The 27,172-nt window shown below is 42.7% G+C and overlaps 1 protein-coding gene across 9 annotated transcripts in view; it reads right to left on the bottom strand.

The window, feature by feature from the left end:
* The window catches only part of nf1 (neurofibromin 1), a 325,252-nt gene that overhangs the window by 278,952 nt on the left and 19,128 nt on the right, over positions 1-27,172 (bottom strand). For 8 of the 9 annotated variants that reach the window (XM_033045689.1, XM_033045685.1, XM_033045690.1 and 5 more), the window contains exons 2-4: positions 8,563-8,706; positions 7,809-7,892; positions 1,668-1,858 (exon numbers count right to left, since the gene is read on the bottom strand). In XM_033045689.1, coding sequence (XP_032901580.1) covers positions 1,668-1,858; positions 7,809-7,892; positions 8,563-8,706 — 419 coding nt within the window. The remainder of the gene's footprint in view (positions 1-1,667; positions 1,859-7,808; positions 7,893-8,562; positions 8,707-27,172) is intronic. The other variant, XM_033045687.1, reaches the window with a different exon arrangement.

Here is a 27,172-nt window from a genome sequence, read left to right as displayed (position 1 = left end):
ACATAACACTCCAAACAAATAGCTATGGTGCCTTCTTTGAAGTCACTTATGTAAAATGGAAATGACTGATTCTCCAACGCCAATCCCTTGAACACATCTGTTACATCTTACCAACCAGAAAAATACCTATTAACATGTTCCCTCTATTTCCTATTAACACATTCATCTGCTATCCACACCAGTACTTTATACTCCATATTACAAGCTTTCTTTTCCATAATATCTTTTCATGCAGCATCTTATTAAATGTGTTACGAAAAGTCTAAGTATAAATGGCAATTTCTTAGTTGCCCTTTATCAACAGCAGGCTATTCTTACAGAACATAAAACAGTACATTACAAGAGCAGGCCCTTTGGACTACAATGTCCATGGTGCACACAATGCCAGGTTAATCTAATCTTTTATGCCTGCGAAGAACTCCAATGTTCAAACTTGATTTTCTTATTACAAAACCACATCAGGTTTAGAAACAAAGGAACTGCAGATGCTGGTTTATACCAATGATAGACACAAAGTGCTGGAGTAACTCAACGGGTCAGGCAGCATCTCTAGAGAAAAAGGATGGGTGGCCTTTCGGGTCGGGACTCTTCTTCAGAGTCTGAAGAAAGATCCTGCCCGAAACGTCAGCCGGCCTTTTTCTCCAGAGACGCTGCCTGACCCAGAGTTACTCCAGCACTTTGTATATCTTTGGCTTATTGTTTCCTGTTTTCTAACTCCCTCCCTGTTTGAATATAGGAATCACACGTGTTATTTTACAATCCTTGAATGCAAGTCATTTTAGAAAATTAATACCTACACATTAACGGTTACTTCTTTTAAGACCCTTGGATGAAGTCCATTGGCGTCCAGAGATTCATCTGGCCACAACCCCTATAATTTGTTGAGAGTCATTTCCCCGGTGACTGTCATATTCCTCAGTTCCTCCCACCTTCTAATCCCCAATTTACAACTATTTCTGGGATGTTACTTATATCCTCTATGGTAAACACCGGCATCAAATTCCTGTTTAGTCCATCTGCCATTTCCTCTCTTTCCTTTATTAATTCCCCAGAATGAGAAAGGACTTGACAGCCGCACTTAAAATCCCGAGGGGTCCTGAAAGGTGGACATGGAGAGGATGTTTCCCCAATTACGATAATTTATTTTAGACAGATGCACACAGATGCTCTCTTCTTCCTGAAATTTTTTTTCTAAATCTCTGAACATCTGTCTTTATATTTAACTAGCTTTCGTTCAACTTTTCCTCGATTCATTTTTTTTTTTTAAATCACCCATTCCTTTTTAACTTTCTACTTTACCAACATGTTGCACATGTTTGTGCAACTGTACACATCTCGACCTTTAACTTCTTATAATTTCCATTTGTCACTGAAGATCAGCTAAGCTGGAAATCTGAAGCTAAAATCCAGTTTATAATGAACACGTTGTCACACAATCAATAATAACAAATATTCTTATAGACGCAATTTTTAAGTCAATGATCTGACAAATAGGCCGAGTACAAACTTCTGGGAGCTACAATGTCAGTAATGAAGTGACTCCATTCAATTTGCTTGATTAATAGATTAGGAAACAACTTTACTCCAACACACAAATGATTTACTTCAACACACAAAAAATAATTGATGTTTGCCACTGGGATTGAACCCATGCAGATTGTACTGACCTGGTGGAGATGCGGCTGAAGACAGCATTGAAATTATTACAACTCAGGGAGAAGAGAACCCCAGAAGCAGAGTTGCGGAGTTGTGCTATGAGTTGGTTTCCTTCACGGGACATGTGGATGAACTGGCAAATTTCTGGCAAGAGCTGTTTGACAAGCATGGTCTCATCAAGTCGCATCGTATCCTTAGGCTGCTACCAAAGACAACAGAAGGTTAAACTGTTGCACATACACTCATCAACATATGACATTTTATAGCTGAGAACACACTCATAACAAACTTAGTAACATATTCAGTTTTGATGAGAAAATTCAAATGAATTAGCTAAATCACACAATCATAATTAAACAACCCAGAACTACAAAGCAAAGCAAGAGCCTAAATAAAAGTCAATGGAACTGGGAAAGAGACTGAAAGAATGGTCAGTGTAGTAAATAATCATAGGCATACAGCACAGAAACAGGCCTTTCAGCCCACTTCGCATATGCCGACCAAGTTGCCTCCCACAATTTCAGGACTTATAGGGAACTTGATCAAACAGAAAATGTGGAACGAGATGCCAGTGGAAGTGGCAGAGGCAGGTACACTTTTGACATTTAAAAGACACTTGGACAGATACGTGGATAGGACAGTTTTGGATTGATATTGGTTTGGCATTGGCAAGTGGGTCTACTTCAGTCAGTCATGGGGGGGGCATAGTGGCGCAGCAGTAGAGTTGCTGCTTTGCAGTGCCAGAGATACGGGTTCAATCCTGACGACAGGTGCTAACTGTACAGAGTTTCTACAGTCTCCCTGTGAGCATGTGGGGCTTGCTCCAGGTGCAGGTAGGAAGTTAATTGGGTTGTGTCAACTGTCCCTAGTGGGTGAGACACAAACCAGGGATGACATGGAACTGGTGCAGGGGTAATCATTGCTCGGCAAGGACTCGGTTGGGCTGAAGGGGCTGTTTCCATGCTTGCATCTCTAAATCTGAAACTAAAAACTTGGTTGTGATGGAAAGACGAGTCGAATGACCCATTGTGCGGCTCTTGAAAAGGAGGCGCAGTCCTCTTTCTTACAGTTTGGCTTTCTTCCCAACCAATTGCTCAAGCGCATTTGATTGCAACATGCGCCTTAATTTAGTTCAACAAACTGACAAGTTACTAAAGAAAGTTACTAAAAATTGGACATGACTTGAGAGCTCGGAGAGAGTGCACTGGAATTGTCAAATGCAAGGGTAAAAAAAATGGATAGGAATTGCAGCAGTGGAAGAGTTGAAACAGTCAATAATTAAAAATGTGGACTGTGGCTTCAGTCTTCCCAATATAAGTGACAGGGAATTTCTTCTCATCTAGTATGAGATGATGGATCAGTGATCTATTAATTTAGAGAAAGCAGAGACATTGAGAGAGGAGCTGGAAAGTATTGAGACAATTTTGTCAGAGTGAATTAATAATATTTTTGGATAACATTGCTGAAGATGCAGGAGCCACTAGCTCTGACTTTATGGATTAGAATCAATGAGGAGCATCAGAATTGCCATTTCCCTGGAGTTGATTCTTATGTTTGGTAAAAGATTCATTCTTCTATGTGGATGTATTCAAGAGTGCATCGACTAGTGTAACCCTAACACACTTAGAAAGTTGGTCAATCACAAAATAGATTAAATATACCATAGAATATTTCAACTGAAGTTCAACACTTGGCTTTGCCTCGGAGCAATTAGAAAACCTTTTGCGTGATCCCAGAGGTAGACTGAGCAACAGATTGTAATAAAATTAAATACACTTAGGCCCCTTCGTCTTTGAGCCCAGATGTAATCCCAACAGAAACTCCAAGGCACAGACAGAAAAAGGCAACACCTGCAAAAGACATACTGAGCTAAAAGGGGTAAGCAATCCACCACCATATTAGGAAGGCAGCAACATTTATGTAGCCTGGATATTCACATTTTAACTTAACTGGGTTTTATGCATATAGCAATGCTTTAAATACACTGTTAGTTTTCTTGATGAGCAGTATTTCCAGCGGTAAATGAAATAGTCATGTCTTTTCCGATTTGATGGAGAAAACATTGGATATGAATAACCCATGAATTTAAAGGTCACCCTTAAATTAGTTCAACTCCATCCACATTTCCTCTTCAAAAATTGATTTGTGCAGAGTACCATCGCAAGGGTACTGCCCTCCAGTAATCTAACTGAATCGGTCACTCTACATTCAGGCTCTATGAGTATTAACAGCTTGACTGGGGGCAGGAGACGGAAGCATGGAAATCATGTGGAAGCCCAAATTTTGAGTTGTCCCACATGTACAAATTCAAGCAGCCATTACAAGCATTTTACTAATCACTTACTGGAGACGGATTGTCATGCCCCTGCTGCGTACACAATAAACCAATGAATGCCAGAATGAATGCAAATCTAAAGCCATATGAAGCTCAGGCTAGCGTTGCCATTGCCAGCTAATCTGTCTGAAGCATTTCACACTAAAGGGCCTGTCCCACTTTGTCTGTCACTTACGCGACAGGCCAGTAGTGACAGTCGCGCGACGGTCCCGCGAGAGTCACACGCGTCATCGTGCGCCTGCACAGCCGTCTGGAGCGCGTGACGTCATTTGAAGATGGACACAAAATGCAGGAGTAACTCAGCGGGGCCGGCAGCATCTCTGGAGAGAGGGAATGGATGATGTTTCGGGTCGAGACCCTTCTTCAGTCTCAAAGAAGTGTCTTGACCTGAAATGTCACCCATTGCTTCTCTCCAGTGATGCTGCCGGCCCCGCTGAGTTACTCCTGCATTTTGTGTCTATCGCCAATGGTCTTGGCCCCACTCTGGGAGTAGGGGTGGGGGCGGATCCGGATCCGTAGCAGCCGTGAGCCCCAGGCCGAGTTCGACAATCGCTTGCCTGCTTCTGCTGCTGTTGGAGGTGAGACTTTGCACCACGCCAGGGTCTTGGGCCTGTCCCACTTTGGCCGTCAGTTACGCGACAGGCCGGTGGCGCGCGAAGATTTCGTGCAGACGAAGTCCACACTCCTCCATGCGCCCGTCTCGCGCTACCCACACGCTAGCAGGTCGCGTAAATGGCGCGCGAAAGACAGCCAAGTGGGACAGGCCCTTTACTTGTCATTAGGTTTCACGTCCACATAGTCTACTTTCACCTTTTGCCAGGTGACAACACCAAGAATATGAAAATTGTAACTGATACGCAGAGGTTTGACACATAGATTTCAAAAATAATTCTTATAATCCATAAGTAGTAGTAGTAGTAGCCCCCCCCCCCCCTTGGTCATGACTGACCATGGCTGATGCATCCTAGTTTGGAGGTTTGTGTGGTCGGATGCAAGCCTGGGTGATGTCACATGGAGGACAGGCTATTGCCAATGCAGCACGTCCCCCCTCTCCACGTCGCTGATCTATCCAAAGGAACAGCAGGGCCGTTACAGTTTGGCACCAGCGTCGTCGCAGGAGCTGCCAGAGCGAGGTTGCAGACAACGATGAACTGCCTTAGGGGGTCCGACTCCGGATTTTCTTGAGATTTACTCCAGGAGCCTTTTCCATGACTGGATATGGCCACAAGGCAGTGGAGGTTTTAAATCAGAGTTTTCCCTCTCCTAGATGGACTGCCTTCCCAGGCTGACGAGCCCCATCTGCCCAAGACTCATGGGGGCGGGAGCGTTACCTTCCCGTGCAGGTCTATAGATCCTGCCCACTGCCCAATCCATAAGTAGAGGCTAAATGAATTTATGACGGTTTTAATTGAATATTGGTGTGAAGCACACTAAAATTTGCTACTTCGCCAGCAAAGGTTAGAAATACCACTGACTGTTTCCCTTTATCAGGCAAAAAGGGATAGAGTTATTCAATGCTCAATTGAGTATGATGTATGCATAAGGCATGGATTTGCAATTTCACACATCCAATTTAAGCTTGAACGATTACTTTCAGATACAGAGGAAGTGATGAAGATTTTGGAGTATGTTTTAGAAATATAAAATCCTGTAGAGTAATTGTTCCAGGGCACCCACATTACAATCATCTGCCATCACAATCATTCAATCTTGTGCGGAACATGGTCATGTTTACAGATTTTGAGAAGGAAAGTTAATTGTGATATAGATGAAAAATAACCTTAAAATGTAACGTCGAATTTCCTGTATTCTTCTTAAATATGCTTCTACAATAAATTTGATTACTAACTAATTACATGAATGGGAGTTCCTCGACCAAGCAGAATACCACCAACTTGGAGTATTATGTTCAGATTTGATCGCCCTGCTATAAGAAAGATTTTAATAAGCTGGAGAAAGTGCAGAGTAGATTTACAAGGATTTTTCCAGACTCGAGGGCCTGAGCTAGATGGGAAAGATTGGGTGGAACTTGACTCTATTCCTTCGAGGAGACAGTTGGGTGACCTTACAGAGGGGTGATAAAATCCTGATGGGAACAAATAGTGAGTAACGGCTTCAGACTGTTTTCGATCCGAAATATAATCTCTCCTTTTTCTCCAGAGATGCTGCCTGACCCGCTGAGTGATTCCAGCACTTTGTGCCTACCTTTGGTATAAACCAGCATCTGCAGTTCATTGTTTCTACATTCTCTCAAAGTGAAGTTGGTATACATTTATACAAGTAGAGAAAAAACTTTGTTTTCAGATTAATTCCCTGTTTTATATTCTTCAGCTCTATTGAAAACCCATGGCACGATAATAATAATAATAACTTTAGTGCCACTTTAAACTTTGTCATAATTTTCCAGGGATATTGAAGAGTTCTAAAGTCACAGAGATATACAGCCCAGATATAGGCCCAACGTCCAACTATCAAGCACCTATTTTTACACCAATCCGATCCCAGCTCATTTTATTCTCCCCATCAACGCCCCCTCACACGCCTACACACCGTGCTTTACACTGGCCAATTAGCTGACCGATCCTCATTTATTTGGTTTGTGGGAAGAAATTGGAGCACTTGGAGGAAACACACATGCAAATTCCACACTTAGGTCAGGATTAAATCCAAGTTGTGGAGTTACAAGACAGCAGTTCTGCTATCTGTACCACTGTGCTAGTTATTTGGCTTGCAGTAAAGGTCAATGCAGTATACCCTTGGGGTGCTAACCCAGCCCCCACTATCCGTTATCTAGCAAGCACTCATTTAATTTCATCAATTTACATTACACTTCCATTTTGTTCATATCAATGTAGTCCCTTTCTCATAGCACCTGTACAAGTCGACCCAAATCGCTCCCTATCAACTTTGATAATGAACAGTCTGTTCGGAAGGAACTGCAAATGCTGGTTTACAATGAAGATAGACACAAAATGTTGGAGTAACTCAGCGGGACAGGCAGCGTCTCTGGATGGAAGGAATGGGTGACATTTTGGGGGTTGAGACCCTTCTTCTGACTGAGAAAGAAGGGAGGCACAGAGATAAGGAAGGGCAAGGTGTGAAAACAAGACATCAAATGAGATGTGGATCAAGGAACATGAAGAATAGATCATTGTTAGCTCGGAGAAGGTGACAACGAAGCATACAGAGATAAAACTAAATCAGGGGGACAGTCAGACTGGTCGGAGAACTAGGAAGGTGGAGTGATGGAGAGAGAGGGAAAACAAAGGTTACTTTAAGTTAGAAAAGTCAATATTTATAGCGCTGGGGTGCAAGCTGCCCAAAGAAGAGGTGGTGTTCCTCAAATTTGTGCTGGGCCTCACTCTGACAGTGGAGGAGGCCCAGGACAGAAAGATCAGAGTGGAATGGGAGGGAGAGTTAGTGTTTAGCAGCTGGGAGATCAGGTAGGTTAAGGAGGACTGAGCGGAGGTATCCAGCGAAATGATTGCCTGTACTCAAGCTGTGCGGTAACTATGCTGCATTTAGGTGTTGCAAAAATCTCCCTAATCTTATGTTCTAATGGCTAATAAAAGAAAGCATCCGAAGCACACTTTTAAACAACTATTGTTCTTGCTGGTTTCCATTAGTCCACCCAAAAAGAACTTGCATCTTCACCAGAACTTAGTATCCATGTCCCATTTACGTCACAGAGTACCATAACAGAATAACAGAATATATTTTCCAGTTCTTAATATTCCCTGGAAGTAAGCATTAACAAAATATATAAACTGACAAACAAGTATGCCAACAACTCAAAATTAGAGCTTTTGTCACTTACCCCTGCAAGACACTTCTCCAATGTATCCAATATTATCAGTTGCGAAAGATACAAGTTCCTCTCAGCTTCAGCTCCAAATATTCGCTGGGGGAGCAAAGCATAACATCAGACTTTTTAATGGATTTTGCAACATCATTAAGAAACAGTCCTATATGTTTGATAGCTGCACCAGGCATGTTTAGACCTACCGAGAACAAGCAGACTCTTGTAGCCTTTACACCTTCCATGGGAATTTAATTGTTGATTTAAATGTATTTATTTACGACACAAACAGTGGCGCTCTTTCTTTCACCAATGGAGTTATGTCGGATGATTCAAATGTAAATTACAGGCTTTAGTCAGATATGGGCAACTTATGGAAAAGCTCCATGATAGTTGATATTTCATAACTTTAAGTTTGTTTTTATGTTTTAAAAAAAACAATGTTTAAACACTTGTTCACTGGTGGATCAGTGAACTCATTTTATTCTCTATCTGAAGAGTCTCGACCCGAAACATCACCCATTCCTTCTCTCCAGAGATGCTGCCTGTCCCGCTGAATTACTCCAGCATTCTGTGTCTGCCTTTATTCTCTACCGAGAACCTAAGCTTCTCTCCCCAATATTTAATCAGATTTATCCAAAAGCCGATTTAAATCAGGGAAAGTACAGCAGAGAAGGAAATAATTGACTTCAATCTTCAGCCCTGTCCCTCCCCACAACACATCATTCATATTTCCCACTGATATTCTATCCTGCTGCAATTGGAGACTTACCATGTTATTTACATTTTTCAAGATGGTGGTGAGGCCACTTATGACTAAGGAAAACTTGTACTTGGAAATATTGATGAGACATTCCTTGTTGTGTTCAGTGCTAACTTTCGAATGGGTGTTCTGCTGCCCACCTTTAATTGGAAGCTGGAGGAAGAAAAAGAGGGAACATATTTGTCACTCCGAGCTAATGAGATGCAAAGTTAAACAAACGTCATGCAAAACTTAACATAATCTCAGTTCAAATACAATGATTTCTCAATGCACTGACTCATGAACTCCAGATAATAAACTTTAAAAAACTAATTTAACAATGTCAATGATGACTGCACTAAATTTGCTCAACCATTTCTAGAGAATGTCATTTAAGAATCATCCAAAATACACATTTTCTTTGTCGTCCTTTGTACAAATATATCTGTCCATTAGGTCAAGGCTCTTTCAGCTCTTCCAATTTGGTTCATCTGTGTGAGGGGGTCAAGGAAAGAGCGTTCACGTCACGGCCCTGTTTCCACCAATCTTTCCACCGCTACACACAAGAAGCGCGAGACGCTATTGTATGCAGATGCCGAGAAGTGTGTTCAGCCCTGGCTGAACAATTTCTAATCTTGTGATGTGGACTCGATAAGAAGAATCTGTGTGAGACACCATCTACCATAATTAACTGGAAAACCCTGTGCCTAGTTGGTTAAAGCGCCTACCATAATATATTAGACCAATGAAATGAAATTGGAATAATGTGCAGGAAGAAACTGCAGATGCTGGTTTACCCCAAAAATAGACGCAAATTGCTGGAGTAACTCAGCAGGTCAGGCAGCATCGCTGAAGAAAAGGAACAGGTGACATTTCGGATCGAGACCCTTCTTCAGACTGAGAGTCCGGGGAGAGTAAACGAGAGGTATGAAGAGATTCAGAACAAATCAGAGCCGGCACGGATGGCCAAGGAAAGGCGGAGCCAACAATGGTCCATTGTTGGCTGTGGAAAAGATGACAACGAAGGGATATATGGATGGGAACATTGGAACTAGCTGGACGACTAAAGTGGGGGAGGGGCGGCGGGAGAGGGAATGCAAGGGTTACTTCAAATGAGAGAAATCAAGATTCGTACCGCTGGGCTGCCAGTTGCCCAAGCGAAATATACGAGGTGCTGTTCCTCCAATTTGCGTATGGCAAGGTGAAAAAAATGTTAGGCAGAGGAAGAGAAATAAACCAAACTCTTCCTTGGAGAAGCTCATATTTTATGTAGATGCATATCTGCAAGGAACAAACTCTGAAACCTTTCTCACATCTTTATAATAAAATTAAATTTAGCAACAAGTTCTACACGACCCCATTCTTAGCTGCATGACAAGTTTTTTAAATTAACAGTTTATTTTGATTAAGTTTATTTCGTCAGAAAACCTATTTAAATCCTCTTATTTGTACTTTCATCTACCATTCCATGTTACAAGTTACAATATCCTATTAATTTATAGAAAAAACTGCATATTGAATTTTCATGTTTATTTTAATATGATCCTCCAAGTAACACTGACCAAAATAGAGAATCAACTTCTCAAACTTTTTGACCTATTTAAAATCATATTCCCAGGGCTGATAGAAGGAAGTGCAGTTCCGATACACAATAAGTATAGTTGGCACAGTACAAATTTTCTTTAGCATACTTGAAAAGCAGAATGCAATTCAAACATACTCTAATACATGCTACAAAGTACACAACTTCTATATAAAATATGAAATACCCTGTATTGAGATTTAGCTGAAAGTTAATGGGGTACAAGTGCTTTAGCAATCCATCTATCTGCATCAAAATTATACATACATCACCTCTCAGATTATAAAGCATTGTAATGAGGTAAATCTGCCATTTGGTAATTAACGTCCAACAAACAGGCACCATAAGAGCCGACAGTGCAAGGAAAGTTTTACTACAGGAGGTTAAGATTACACAGACATCTTGTATCATGAATTTGGAGATTGGTATTTGTAAAAGAAAACTGAAAACTAGGTGGTATTGCAAGAACTTCTGTTGCAAAGAAGTCAAAAACAGAAGAGAGACTCAAAAAGTGAGAGTAACTCAGCAGGTCAAGCAGCATCGCTGGAGAAAAGAAATAGGTGAGATTTCGGGTCGAGACTCTTCTTCTGGCAGTCAGGGGAGAGGGAAACAAATATTTATTCTCCTTTTGAAGTATTATCAGTTTTGCATTAAGCACAACTCTGACATACTTAAAGAAAACATTTTTTCTTAACATTTTATGTGCAATATGAGATTAATGTCTTTTTAAAATGTGTGAAAGGCCTTCGAATTATATAATGTCTAAGATGGACACAAAATGCTGGGCTAACTCAGCGGGTCAGGTAGCATCTTGCAAAAAAGAATAGTTGATGTTTCGGGTCAAAATCTTTCATCATGCTCCGTCCCTCTAACCATCTCTTATGTCCCTTTTATTTGGCCAACGATTCCAAGTCACCAAAGTCTCTCATAACCATTCATTAACCAGCTTCCTGAGGGCTTGTGCTGCTTTCATTTCCTTTTTATCTACCAGTAGTGTCGAAAGAGGTACACCACACTGCTTCCTGTGACAAACATCACAAGAACACGAGTGGCATTGGCAAACTTGGCAATTTGGGTATTTCAAAATGAGTTTTTATTTTTGACAACAAATTTCACAGCAATTCCAAAAGTCAGTTAACAACATATGCCATAACATTCATAGAGCATAACAGCTAATTTTGGAAGCCTCTACAAACAGATCATACAATTACATCCATATTTTTGTATGAAGATTGCAAATCCAACAGTTTTCATTATTATATCATTAGGCAGTGTACTGTTATTTTAAAAGGTGCATGTAAAAAAATGCTCCTGGCTGCAAATAGTTAACAGCCATTTTTTCACGTACGAAAACAGCCCCGTATGTGGCAAACAGCTTATGGGGAAGCAAATTAAAAGATGTTATCTGTTTTTAATAGCCTTAGAGAAGAGATATTTGCCAATGCAATAAACCCTTATTGGTCTTCGGTCATTATCGCATAGAGCCTTGGTGAGATTGCAACTAGAGTCTTTGGGGCAAATTTGGAATCCTTATCTACATCGCACACTAAGTAGGCAAAACCTCAACTAACGTGAACACCCACCAAAATACTATGTTTAAGAAGGAACTGCAGATGCTGGAAAATCAGAGGAAGACAAAAATACTGGAGAAACTCAGCGGGTGCAGCGGCATCTATGGAGCGAAGGAAATAGGCCCCGAAACGTCGCCTATTTCCTTCGCTCCATAGATGCCGCTGCACCCGCTGAGTTTCTCCAGCAATTTTGTCCACCAAAATACTGTTACTGGTTGCACTGAAGAGTCACCCTGATCAATATGAATACGTCTTGCCATATTCTGACTTGACAGCTACCAGAGGTGGTAGTTGATGCAGATACTATTACAACATTTGAAAGACACTTGGACAGGTACATGGATAGGAAAGGTTTAGAGGGATATGGGCCAAACACAGGCAGGTGCGAATAGTGTAGGTGGGGTATCTTGGTCGGCATGGATGAGTTGGGCCATAGGGCCTGTTTCCGTGTTGTATGACTCAATGAAAGATAAATTGTGATCAATTCTCACAAGCTGGTATTAAAACTCAATTCAATACTTTTTCTGAAGTCTACTTTGGGACATATAACTGTTCCGTAATGCACATGGTGCAATTAAAAAAACGAATTCAGGTTTACACAATTGGAAAGACCTGACATGAATGCAAAGAAATAACAGAAGCAACATAGGGAGACAAATTCATTCAATTGTGTACACAATTTGGAAACAAGAGTTAAATAGTGATTGAAGAAAGAGGTTACAATATGTAATTATAATCTCAACAAGCATCTAGACAGGAAGAAAAGCTTAAAGAGATGGCCTTTCATTTCTCTGGCTTGCAATTAATCATTTAAAATAATCCTGCACTGTCTTTACCTGGCCAAAACCAACATAGTGTGTTGTTATTCTGTCATTAACAGGCTCCCAAAGAAAACACAGGCACTAAGTACTGTAGTAATTCAGCGGGTCATGCAGCATTTCTGGAGAACATGGTCAAATTACGTTTCACATCGGGACCCTCCATATTCTCCATAGATGCTGTCTTAACCTCTGAGTTACTCCGGCACTTTTTTTGTAAACCAACATCTGCAGCTCTTATTTTCCGCGACAAGTCACAGTTAGAATCACAGAAACGGAGCACAACAGCCATCACTTTGGCCCACCGGGTCCACGTCAACCATCAGTCATTTGCATTTGAATTCATTTTTTCAAAATCCTCCCCACATTCTCATCAACTCCTCTGCATTCTAGGGGAAATTTACAGTGGCCAATTAATCTTCCAATCCATACATCTTCAGATATTGGAGGTCAGAGTGCCTACAGAAAACCCACATGGTCACAAGGAAAAACAAAGAACTGCAGATGCTGAAAAACACAAAATGCTGGAGTAACTCAGCAGGTCAAGCAGCATCCCTGGAGAACATAGATAGGTGATATTTTGGGTTGGGACCCATGTTCTCCAGGGATGCTGCCCGAGTTACTCCAGCATTTTGTGTCTTTGCTTGGTCACAAGGAGAATATGCAAACTGCACACAGACAGCACCCAAGATCAGATTTAATGGGACCTTTGGCACTGTGATGTTACAGTTTTATTACCTGCACCACTATGTCACTTCAGTTACTAAAGGGCCTGTCCCACTTAAGCGATTTTTTCAGCGACTGCCGGCACCAGTCATAGTTGCAGCAGGTCGCCCAAAATTTTCAACATGTTGGAAATTTTCGACGACCTGCTGTGACTATGACGGGTGCCAGCAGTCGCCGAAAAAATTGCATAAGTGGGATAGGCCCTTTAATTTCAAATCCCCAAGCAAAGACAAAGAATTATTAGCAATGTGGAAGTCCATTTCATTCTTGCCAGAGGAGTACTGGCAAAGGATGTGCTGTGCAAGTCAACATGTTTGATCTGCTCACTGCACAAGGCTTAACTCTCCTTTAAAATCACTAAACATCTGATAGTGTTCACATTATGGCACATTATGTGAAAAATAAAACTACTTCTACAAAACAAAAAGACAAAACAATAAAAAAACATTTCATTGGATTCCACCCAGCTTCTCCCCACACCCCCCCCCCCCTCACTAAATCCATAAAGAAAACTCAAATCCTTGAGTAAAATAGACATTTGAGATTCTTCAGGTATTTATTTTTCAATGGCAAATAGTTACCTACATTTCCAAACATTAAAGCTTGCATTGCTACCTTTCTATAACCCAGATTAATCTCCGCTACAGATGATAAAGATCAACTTTCCTCCCTGACAAATGTAAATCATCGCACCCTACCGTTGAGAATACTGAAAACAAATGGCAGAACTGTTTGCGCCAACGGCATAAGCACTCAAACACATCCATATGAAACATATGCCTAGCAGTGCCATAGACACAGGTTCGATCCTGACAATGGGTGCTGTCGGTACAGTGTTTGTCTATTCCCCCTATGACCGTGTGGGATTTCTCCGGGTGCTCCGGATTCCTCCCACACTCCAAAGGCGTGCAGGTTTGTCAGTTACTTGGCCTTGGTAAGTTGTAAAATTGTCCCCAGAGTGTAGGATATTGTTAGTGTATAGGGTGATCGCTGGTTGGCGTGGACTTGGTGGGCTGAAGGGCCTGTTTCCGCGCTGTATGTCTAAAGTCTACTTGTCTAGGCAAGCGATTGGGGCCAGTTGACTGGAATATAGATTACATTTAGTGCGGGGATTCTGATTGTTGTGTGCCAGAATAGGACCTGATGGGCAAAAATAATCTTCCACGTAATAACAAGATGTGGAAATACAAAGAATATCGAAATCTCAATGATGCTCGCCAGAATTGACAAATGGGTGATCTACGTCAGACTACTCTTTAGATCCTTTGTAAGAAAATCCATGTTCATTCTATGCAGTGGCAAGAAACAGCAATGGTTGTCAGATACTCAACTGAAATTATTGAGCTCCAAACCAGTCATGGCCTTGAGTGAAGCATTTCCAGTACAGCCATGACAATGACATTCTCTGCAATAAATATGAACGATCTAGCCCAGCCTGTTACCATGCAATTAGTCCAAAAACAAGTCATGAAGATGTAGCCCACCTAGCCTACGGCTAACAACGGACCGTTTCCTTCATCATCGTTACATTTTTGCATATCTTTCATTCATTTGTGCTATATCTCTCTTTATCACCATCTATATCTCTCGTTTCCCTCTCCCCTAACTCTCAGACTGCAGAAGGGTCTCGACCCAAAACGTCACCTATTCTCTTTCTCCAGTGATGCTGCCTACCTGCTGAGTTACTCCAGCGTTTTGTGTCTATCTTCTGTTTAAACCAGCATCTGCAGTTCCTTCCTACACATGAAGATGCAATTGACAGCATTTTCAAGCAGCACAAAATAACCAATAAGCTGCTCACCGATGCTCATTTTTTGGATTTTGCCAGAGTTCATTCAGTTCCAGACTTCATTGTAATCTGAGCTGATTCCCAGATACAAGTCAATCTCCTTGACATCAAGACAGTATTCAGATTCAGATTACCGGTAATTGAGATACAAGTGCAGATTAACACCAGGGTGCAATGAAATTCCCTGCTCACATGAAACTCACCGCATAAACAGTATACATACAGTAAATGATAAATCTATCAATAAACTAAGCCAATTGCCCCAATCTGTTCCCCCAACGTGCGGTTGTGGGGGGGGGGGGGGGGGGGGGGAGGCGGCATGCAGCGTCACACACACTAACTATCCCCCCCCCCCCACACACACGCTAAGAGAGTGAGGGCAGAGAGAGAAGGGGCAGAGACAGATAGAGAGGCAGAGACCGAGAGAGAGAGGGGCAAGAGGGAGAGGGGGTGGAGGGGAGGAGAAGAGGGAGGGTGGGTGAGGGGGGAAAGGTGGGGGAGGAGGGGAGAGAGGGAGGGGAGGAGAAGGGGGAGAGAAAGAGGGGAGAGAAAGAGGGGAGAGAAAGAGGGGGGAGAGAGAGAGCGGGGGAGAGAGAGAGCGGGGGAGAGAGGGGGTGCTGAGTGAGGGGGAGAGAGAGGGGGTGCTGAGGGGGTGGGGTGAGGGGAGGGGGGAGAGGTGGGGAGCAGGGAGGGGGAGGGTGGAGGGAAGGGGGTAGGGGGTGTGGAGGGGAGGGGGGTTTTGGGGAGGGAGGGTGGGGGAGGGGGGGAGAAAAAGAGGAGAGAGAGAGAGAGAGAGAGAGCGAGAGAGAGAGAGAGAGAGAGAGAGAGAGAGAGGAGAGAGAGAGGGAGAGAGAGGGGGAGGGAGGGGGGGGGAGGGGGGGGGGGGGGGGGGGGGGGGGGGGGGGGGGGGGGGGGGGGGGGGGGGGGGGGGGGGGGGAGAGAGGGGGGGGGGGGGAGGGGGGAGAGAGGGAGGAGAGAGGGAGGAGAGAGGGAGGAGAGAGGGAGGAGAGAGGGAGGAGAGAGGGGGAGCGAGATGGGAAGAGAGAGGAGAGGAGACTTCAACTTTTTACTTCAACCCAAACCCCCCAAGCAACCATTTGCAGGCAGTGCCTTTTTACTTCAAACCAACCATATTTTCATTTTCAAACCACATTAAGGTCACTTTGAGAGTTGACAACAAAGTACAATTCGTCCAATACCACTTTGGAGTTGGCTTAGGTGATATATAGAGGACAATTGTGGGGTTGAAGAGATTTAACAAAATTATAATTACTGGGAGACAGAGGAAACTCCATTGCCTTGGGTCATACCCAATTAGAAAGGCACGAGAGATTTTGAGGCTTATAATTTCAGCGACAGTTTCTTGGGGCACTGCCCTTGGCCCAACCACCTTCAATTACTTCAATCCTCTTTCTTCCATGGCATGCATATTCATTCATCATTATATTTTTCAATTCAGCTCTCATCTCCCCACATAATGTTATAGGCAGGTGTAGATTACTTCAAGACCAAGACAGAAGTCAGACAGGATAACCATGTTTTCCAGGCAGTGACCACCTTCAACTTGAGGTTAACCAATCTGAGATTAAATATTCCAAGGTTGGCAACTTACTACCCCACTTCCCAAAGTCTTTCTATCACCATCAAAGCAGGTGGTCAGCTTTTGGTAGAGCTGCTGCCTTAGTGTCAGAAACCCAGATTCAATCCCTACCCGCCTGTGCGGATTTTGCACGCTCTACCTGTGACCGCATCGGTGTCCTCGGAGTGCTCTAGTTACCTCCCACATTCCAAAGACATGCGCGTTTGTTGGTTAATTGGCCTCTGTAAATTGTCCCTACTGTGTAGGGCATGGTTGAGAAAGTCGGGTAACATAGAACTAGTGAGCAGGTCAGTGTGGACTCGGTGGGCTGAAGGGCCTGTTTCCAGGCTGTTTCCCAGAGCTATGACTTAGTCAGGAGTTTAAAAAAATTATTTTCCTCACCCCGGATGATTGGAGTCTCCCGGCAGACAAATGTGGCCAGTCTAGAGTGCCAACTTTGTCAACATGGACAAACTGGGCCAAAGGGCCTGTTTTCATGCCGTATAGTTCTATGATACGAGTACAGCTTAAAAGGAAAACTCAAGCCACTCTTGCTGTGACTGAAAAAAAATGAAGTGTACGTAATACAGCATTTAATGTTGAAACAAAGCAACAAAAAATGAAAGGCACTCCCATATTCATCAGTTATTTTTATTAATAAAGCTTGCAAAGCTAAAGCACAATTTCATTCCATTTAGTTTATCAACTATAAAATAACGCAATTGACCAAGAACTAGTTTGTCCCTTAATCTGATAGTGTTACAAGTTGTTTTTTAAACCTAAAACAAAATACTCCAATATCTTAAATAACCACAATCTAAAATGCACTGCATTGAACTTATTTACCATCTGTACAGTTAACTGCAGAGTAGTGGTGAATCAAATGCAGCTTTGACCTCCAAATACAATTCACTCTTTTCTACGCCATGGCTCTACTCATTTTCCAGGCCAGATTTCAACAAGCTTTTCAGAAGGGTACAGGAGACTCACACACACAGCATACAACTTGTTAAAACTGATGTTAAAAAATCCTGCTCACAAAACAGTGGACACATTGTTTTGCTTGCATACAGTGAATTCCTTAAAGGTCATAGTCCAACCATTTCCCTTATGCAAAAAGCCAGAATTAGCTGTATGAACTGCTAAGGATCGGACCACAGAAGACTATCAACTGAAACTGATTGACTGAATTACAAGTTGAAATAGTGCGGAAATACTCATTAGATTAACCCTCTGGTGGCTACTGTGATGATTTTGCCTCCGAAGATCAAGAACCAACTACTTCTGCTGACTGAAAGCTGTGTACTCCATCCTAACTTCTACAATACTTTTCACTCTTTTTCCAAGATTATCCCTGTTCCACCTGCAGGGCTAAGAGAAGCAAAATGTGTGTTTCCTGAATGCGACTTTTCAGAAAGCTGCTTGGTGGCAGGAAGCAAATCTAGGTTAAAGCAAAGCGGTGCCATGAAGAGAATTTGCTTACTTTTAAATCTGCCCTCACAAGAAAGAATGCAACCCATAGTACTTCTCGGGATTTTTTCTTAAATCAGGAGTTAGAAGCTAGCTCCTCCAAAGGGACTCAGTCTCCCAATAATTGCCTTCAAGTACACAGTTTAGGGAAGATTCCATATGTACTTCTGATCTGTGCGGAGTGAATTGAACCCATGCCGCGAAGAGAAAGTAAGTTGAAAGGATACGAGCCATTAAACCTCTCAAATACAGGTCCACCACTGTTTTTCCGGCTTTGGTTTGCTTAGCCGTATTATCCGTTTTGTCAGACCAACAGAGGTCACGGCCTTGGGGGAGGGGGGCAGAAATACCCGCAAAGTCGGCTGTGGGAATGGACCTGCCTGCTCCGGCTGAGCCTGAGTTCCAGAGCCCCGGCTGCAGCCAGCAAATTCAACCTGCCGATTAGCGCAGAACTCCCGATGAGGTAGAAATCAGCCGCTTCACCCAGCCTAAAAGCTGCATTTTCGGGGGGACTTCGAGGGGATTTCAAGTGCGCTCTCATAATTTTGTCCGGATTAAAAGAAGCGCCGGGCCACCAGTTGCTGGAAAATCGGTGGTGGACCTGTAGTGGCTTCTTTGGAGAGGCAGGGAAAGGGACAAAGGAGGAATATGGGTGAAAGCAAGTCAGAAGGAGGATTATCAACAATTCAAACCTGCCCTGCCTAATATTAATCACAGCTGACCTGCAACTCAATTTAGCTCGCACAACATTTAAGAAAATTGGATTCTTGGATTCATGGATTCAAAAACCACTTGAAAATTTATCTGGGACACAAGAACTGTAAATGATATACTCCTACCACCATTACATCACACACACTCCTCCCATGCATCAATCATTTGAAATTGTTGGGAGGAGGGAATGTAAGAAGCAGACAAATATGTCAAGCCACCAATTAAGTTTGACCTTAAGGGAAATGCTTCAGGGTAAGAATTTACCTTAAAACAGTGATTCCAAACTCATGTCAAAATGGGCCTCTCTTGATGCTCTGTGTTCTTAGTTTAGTTTTTAGTTCAGAGAAGCAGCGCTGAAATGGGCCCTTCGGCCCACCGAGTCCATGCCGACCCGCAATCCCCATACACTAGTTCTATCCTACACGCTAGGGACAATTTACAATCTTTACCGAAGCGAATTAACCTACAGCCCTGTGCAGTGTGGGAGGAAACCGGAGCACCCGGGAAAACACACGCAGTCACGGGGAGAACATACAAAAACTCATTACAGACAGCCCCCGTAGTCAGGATTGAACCCGGGTCTCTGGCGCTGTAAGGCAGCAACTCTACTGCTGCGCCACCGTGCCGATGTGTTCCATCACTGCTTACTTCCCAAGCATAAAAACAAATTCACAGGTTGTCACATGGGTCATAGCAGTAAGAGTTGATCAGATGGAGTTGAGAAATAATGCTTTAACATTGTTATTCCAGCTATGTAAGAGTTGCAGACAAATTGTGATTTCAGGTTCCGAGCAGGGGCAGAACAATCAATGCAGAACAGCATTGCACCAGCCTTACAGGTTTCCTTATACTTCAAGAAAGATCAAATGGCCAGCATAATGAGTAATGATGCTTTTCTGAGTCTGAAGAAAGGTCTCAACACGAAATGTCACCCATTCCTTCTCTCCAGAGATGCTGCCTGTCCCACTGAGTTACTCCAGCATTTTGTGTCTATTAGCAGTATTCATTTCAGGCAGCATCTATGGAAACAGTTGTAGGGTTAGCACTTCAAGTCAGTGACACTTTAGGGCCTGTCCCACTTTCACGACCTAATTCACGACCTTTTTTACTCATGGACATTTTTTCACCATGCTAGAAAAAAACGCCCCGACCTACTTGATGCCACGAGTACCTACGACTAGCATCACGACCTCCTACGACCTCGTAACAACCATGCTGCGAGTACGAGTCAAGGGCAAACTCGGCAGAGGTCGTGAATTAGGTTGTGAAAGTGGGACAGGCCCTTTACTCAGACCCTTTGCACTCTGTTCCTCATTCTCTGCAATCCAAAATTTGACTGATGTCCACCTTTTCTCATTTCTGATGAAAGAGCAGCAGCCTGAAACTTAATTTCTCTTCCCTTAGATGCTGTCTGACCTGCTCATTATTTCCAGTATTGTGTTTTTTACCTTGCTTCATACTAAACCTCTTCCCACAGCTTAAATTCAAATAGCAGTTAGCATAGTAAATTAACATTGCAAGTTGCTTCACAGGAATGTCAATAAAAGTGGATACTGAACCACATCAAGAGATGTTAGGGCAGATGACTAAAAACTTGATCATAGAGGTAGATTTTAAGGAGCTTCTTAAAAAAGCAATATAGGTTTAAAAAAAGTTTAAAAAGGTAATTTCATAATTTAAGGTCTTCACAGTAATGAAAATTAACGACAATTGGAAGCCCGATTGAACCAGTAGCCAACAATATTCAGGATAATCAGCTGGACCACAAACAGGATGAGGCATAGACATGATGATAATATATTAAGTCTAAACTATTTGCCCATTGATTTAAAGGATATGCAAAGGAAATAAACTTCAAACTACTTTCCAAAAAGAAAGCATTTATAAACTAAAGAGCTTTTCTCGTTATCAGGACTGAATAAGAAGTTAGAACTGATGAAATATTTTTGGAGCGGAGTAGACCAAATTGCAGATAGCACAGAGCCTCACTAAACTCTTAGTAGAAACAAGGAACTGCAGATGCTGGTTCTCACAAAAAGACACAAAGTGCTGGAGTAACATAACAGGTCAGGCAGCAACTCTGGAAAACATGGATGGGTGATGTTTCGGGTCTGAAGGATCCCCACCAAAATGTCACCTATCCATTTGTCCAGTGATGCTGCCTGACCCCGTGTTATTCCAGCACTTAGTGGCCTTTTCCCACTAAACACTTGTGCTCTTATTAATCAGTCTTATATGAGTGAAACAACACTGCCTACAAAGGTGCTATCTTCCACTTCAGTTGTTAATCACTGGTATATACATGCTCAGTAGGCAGAAATGTTGTCTCATCATTGCACCACTCAGTGAAAATAAATTCCAAGTCCTTCTTGCCAACATTCCTCCCTACGGCAACTTATTCAAAAAGAAAACCAAATCATCCAATCTGTAATTCATTGCTAGCAACATGGGTAATCTCGTTCATAGTCCACATACCAAGGTTCAAAACAACAACTCGAAGAAGGATATCCCTGTAACCATGAAGCACTTCCATACCAGACTATTTCAACAATCAGCATGTTATTGTGGATGACTGACTACTTTATAGAATAATGTGTCGATATATCACCAAGTATTTATAACTTTGGCCTACATTACAAGATAAGATTAATTTATATTTAAATAATTCTACTTGGAAATCCGTGCACAATATGTACAATTGAATTCAACAACGCTGTTTGCAGAGCAAATGCAAAAATAAAAGACCGCCTCATTATGAGCTTAGGGCATCCAAAGGGGCTTAATAACTGTATCTCAAGTGTCCTCACCATTATATTTCAGCTCATTGTATTGCACGCCACCTTTCTACTCAGTCGCTGCACAATTATCACAGTGTGCAGAGCGAAATTTAATACCTTAGCTCTCAGTAATTTTATGAAGTGCTGGACATTTCCTCAGGAAGCTTAAGAAATAGGACTACTGTTGAATCATCTTGGCATTTCAAGGCAATCAATCTGCGGGCACCTTTATAGCCAGCAGTTCATGCCAAGCTCCGTTAACCAGCAAATCTGGTAGAAACCTCTTTCATGACTGTTCCACTGCATTAAGAGCACTCATTGAGCAAAAACCAAGATGCTATCCTTTATATGCCAAACATCAGTACAGTACGTGCTCATGAAAAACTGCCAAGCATCTAATAATTTAACAATTTCCCAGGATGCGTGTAAAGTGCGACATTTAAAGCTCTATTTTCAAAGTAATGAGCCTTATCAGAAGAGAACGCAGTCACGGTGGTGCAGCGGTAGAGTTGCAACGAATGCAGCAACGGAGATCCGGATTCGATCCCGACTACTGGTGCTGTCTGTACGGTGTTTGTACGTTCTCCCCGTGATCTGCGTGGATTTTCTCCGGGATCTTCGGTTTCCTCCCACACTCCAAAGACGAACAGGTATGTAGGTTAATTGGTAAATGTAAAAAATTGTCCCCAGTGGGTGTAGGATAGTGTTAGTGTGTGGGGGATCGCTGGTCGGCACGCACCCGATGTGCTGAAGGTCCTGTTTCCGCGCTGTATCTCTAAACTAAACTAAAAAAAGACGCACCGCCAAGGCCTGTTATTCCACAGATGACTGATATCTATCCACAATTGTGAAGACTATGGCCCTTTCGTGCCGACAGAGTCAAACAACAAACAGGCCCTTCAGCCCAACTTGTCCATGCCGACTAAGATGTCCCAACCAAGATCGTCCTGTTTTCCCTCATTTAACCCAAAAATCTGTATGAACCTATCCACACTCAGTAAGAAACAGCTTCAGAGGCTCCTCTGAATAACACAGTGGTTAAATGACGTATCCAAACGCCAAAACAATTGACTGGGAGGCACCAGTTCAAATCACATTGTGCAACTTAAATTCAAATAATTAAATAAATTTGGAATGAAAATGTAAAATCTGCAATAATAACCACAAAGATACTGCATTGTTATAAAATCCTATCCAATATTCTTCAGGGAAGGAAAACTGCTATATATTACTCTTACCCAATGACTATATATGACCCACTTTGCAGTTAGCTATTAAGTGTCCTCTGAAATGGCACCATGAAATCCAGGAGCAATAAGGAAGGGCTAACCTTGCCGGAGACGTCAACATCCTACAGTGAAAATAAATCTTATTTCAAAGCTCTTGGCTTGTAACTATGCCGGTTATGAGACTTCCTTATTCAGACAGTTTTAACCAGATATGATGAGGCCTCCACATTTTCATACCAAATTCCAGGCACCTACCAGCAATTACCCTTCCTACCTAAAATTGTAACTCTTGTAATGCCTAATTAATTACACTATTGCCACGGAAAACTATCCTTCCAATTCACCTGGTCTACCCCTACACATTGTATGTACTTCAATTAACACTTTGTACAAACTTTTGGCAGATTAAGTAAACCGTAGAGAAATGAGGTTATACACATTCAAAGGAATAATTAGGACTATCGTTTAAATAAAAAACTATAGAATTCCACAGTGCAAAGAGATTCGGGTGCCCCAGTACATGAAACTCAAATTTGGCATGCAGATACAACAAATAGTGAGCAAGGCAAATACAATAAATACACATGGAATATTGGCCATTATCCCAAAGAAGGTAAAGTATAAAACAAGGAAAATCTTATTACAGTTATACAGATATCAGTGAAACCACTCCTGCAGAACTACATATAGCTTTGCTTTCCTTATTTAAGGAGAGAAGTATTTTGGAGGCAGTTCAGTGGGGTGGGAGATTGCAACCTTCACGTGGTCCACCCTGTTTTCGACTAATGCGATCAACCCGACGTGCACAAATAAATAGATCAAATAGAACAAGTTGACCTACAACTTTAGGCTGTGCACGCCATACGCAAGAAGAAGAAGAAGAAGAAGAAGAAGAGGCAGTTCAGTGAAGGTTCACTTGGTTGATTTCTGGAGTTGTCTCTTGACCAAGGGTTTGGGTTGGTTAGACTTCTGATCATTGGAATTAAAATATTAACAGTGAGGCTAGTCAAGGGCAAGGTCGATTCAGCAATTATTTCTCCCCTCGTGGTTAAATTGCATAGTTTCAAAATGATGGGTCACCTATTTAAGATTGACTTAAGGAGAAATTTATTTTCTTGAGAATTGCAGAAAATTTTACCCAGCGGAGAGACATTCTTGGCAGCTGCACGCACACAGTCCCGCGCCTCATCCGCAGTCAGGATCGAACCTGGGTCCCTGGCACCAAACCCCTGACTGTCCCATCCCCGCCTGGGGGGGCGGCCGGAGACGTCCGGACCGACGGGACACAGGCCGGGAGCAACGGCCCCCCCCGCCAGAGCGGAGAAGCATCAACCCCAGCTTAACTCCGCCTGCTGAGAATGCTTATAGCGAGTGACCTATGATCTGGGCATGCGCAGTCGGAATGCCGAACTCGCTTATAGTCAGCTGGACAATAGGTTGTCACTCTCTGTTAAGTCCTGAGTCAGAGCAGCAGAGGCGCAGAACTGCTGCATCACAGCGCCAGAGAACCGGTTTTGATCCCGACCTTGGATGCTGTCTGTGTGGAGTTTTCACTTCCCCCTGTGACCATGCAGGTCTCTTGGTGCTCCAACTTCCCCCCACATCCGAAAGAAATGCAGTTTGGAGGTTAATTGGGCTCTGTAAAAATTACCCCAGTGCGTTGGAAGTGGGATAACATTGAACCAAAGAGTCTGTTTCCATGCTGTATGATACTATAACTCTGATCAATCGCGTGATATGACATCCATGTTGAATTAAATGTTCTTACAATGGTTTCTTATAACCATTTAAATTCCCCATCTCATTGCCATACTGACCTTGCTGTCCTGGTCCTCCTCCATTGCCAGAGTGAGGCCACATGTAAGCTGGAGGAACAACACCTCATATTCCTCTTGGGAAGCTTACAACCATATAGCATGAACATTGAATTCTCCAATTTTGTCAAGCAATCAACAAACACTCCCCCACCCCTTCTTTCCCATGTCACAAGTGGATCTGCACCCATTTATCCCACAACCCCTGCCCCAGGCTTCATATTTCATGCCTCTTTTCCCCGATTTGCTTTTGCCTTTTCATGTCTGGCTTTCGTCTAACCATTTGCCTATCAAATGCACCTCACCTCTATCCACCTATCACTTGCCTGGTATTGTCCTGTCCCCAACTCACTTCCATTTTCTCCTCCCTACTACAATCTGAAGAAGGGTCCCGACCCAAAATATTACCAAATTATGTCCTCCACAGATGCTGCCTGATCCTCAGAGTTACTCCAGCACTTTGTGTATTTTTTATATAAACTAGCATCTGCAGCCCCTTGGGCCTATAGGATATCATTCACCCTCCCCAAGCATTACCATCAGTTCCATTTCTCCACCTACTGCCCTGTAATCTATTGTTTCGCACATGGACATCATCGCCCCTCCAAATCTTCAGCCTCCTCACCCTTACTACAGATAATTTATAGGAAGCAAATAGACTACCAGCAATATTTTGGGATATGGGAGGAAACAGAAGCACCTGTGGAAAACCCATGCAGTAGCAGGGAGAATGTACAAACCACATATAAAGCAGGTAGAGCTGCCGCCTCACAATGCCAGAGACCTGGATTTGATCCTGTCCTCGGGTGCCGTTTCTGTGGACTTTGCACATTCTCCCTGGGATCGCTTGGGTTTCCTCTGGGTGCTCCGGTTTCCTCCCATGTCCCAAAGACATGTTGGGTTTGCAGGTTAGTTGGCCTCTATAAAATAGCTGTGTGTGCGCGTGTGTGTAGGGAATGGATGAGTAAGTGGGTTGACATAGAATTAGTGTGAATGGGTGATCAATGGCCAGTGTGCACTTGGTGGACTGAAAGGCCTGTTTCCATGCTGCATCTTTAGAACTATAACCAAAACATCCAAGTTTTGAAACAAATGTGCATTGCCTGTCATAGTGTGGCAGCAGCAACAGTGACTGCTGTACCACTGTGCTACCAGTGTTTTGGCAAGTTTCAGTAGCTTTTTCCTTCAAGTATTTCCCACATAATCAGCCTCCACTCGAAATTGACGTTTAGTTTAACCCATGCCATGAATAATTTATTATAAATTCAGCCAATAGAATGATGCAAAAACTGTTCTCGGTCACCTCTTTAAAGTTTACAAAATCAGTTTTCCATTTTTGCACAAATTTCAAGTAAGAAATTAGATTGAATCCCTCCCTATTCGTCAATAATCGGTCCATAGAACCATCCAAAACAACCCAAAGGGTCCAGACCCAAACCTCGCCTATCCATTCCCTCCACAGATGCTGCCTGACTCGCTGACTTACTCCAGCACTTTGTGTTTTGCTCAAGATCCAAGCATCTGCAGTTCCTTGCATCTCTAGCTTCGATTAGTCATGATTCTAAAAGTTACGATCAAGGCCCTTTGTTCTGAAGAAAAATAATTAGCTACTTTTCTACCTTACTTAATTTCACTGGTGTACAGTCCCTTCCAACCTCAAAAGATAACCGAGGACAAGATTTTAGCATCTGACAAGTAACATTGATCACACATTCTCCCTTATATATAATTTAAAAATATCCTTCTCCTTCAGCAAAATTTTCAATTAACCATTTAAGAATTCATGGATTCAATAATAATAAATACCTACCAATAACATCAACTCATTGTTCTTCATACCATTCCTACCCCTAACTACCTCAAATAGAAAATATGTTCCCATAATTTCTAAAGCCCATTTTGTCTGCCAAGTGTTCCGGTGAACCCACGGGGCGGCACGGTGGCGCACCGTAGAGTTGCTGCCTTACAGCGCTTGCAGCACCAGAGACCTGGGTTCGATCCCGACTACGGGTGCTGGCTGTACGGAATTTGTACGTTCTCCCCATAACTGTTTGTGTTTTCTCCTGATCTTCAGTTTCCTGCCACACTTCACAGATGTACAGCTGTGGAGATTAATTGGCTTGGCGTATGTGTAAAAAATTGTCCCTAGTATGTGTAGGATAGTGTTAATGTGCAGGGATGGCAGGTCGGGCCTGTTTCCACGCCGTATCTCTAAACGAAACTAAATCTAGTTGAGCAAAGGCCGACATTCCAATTTCTTTAACGTATTCTAATCACTCCAAGATTAAGGGTTATGACAAATTGCCTATGATCATTCGCCAGCACTTAGAACCATAGACAAATTAGCCGTGCGGGTCTTCACACCGTTTAACTATTATGCAGGCATAACATTGTTCTGTTCTAGAAATACATCCTAATGTTATATTTGCTTCTCTGTGGTATTGCCACACTGCCCATCTGCATTCATTGTTTAATTTATCATGACCTGAAGTGCCTCACTTCTGCCCTGCAGCCAGTAATGGGTATCCCTGCACTTGTCGACACATGCCTGGAATTATTTCGGCTCAAACA

This window comes from Amblyraja radiata, chromosome 28 (genome assembly GCF_010909765.2).
Source record: "Amblyraja radiata isolate CabotCenter1 chromosome 28, sAmbRad1.1.pri, whole genome shotgun sequence".
Lineage (NCBI taxonomy): Eukaryota > Metazoa > Chordata > Chondrichthyes > Rajiformes > Rajidae > Amblyraja > Amblyraja radiata.
This window is presented reverse-complemented; position numbering and strand designations above follow the sequence as displayed.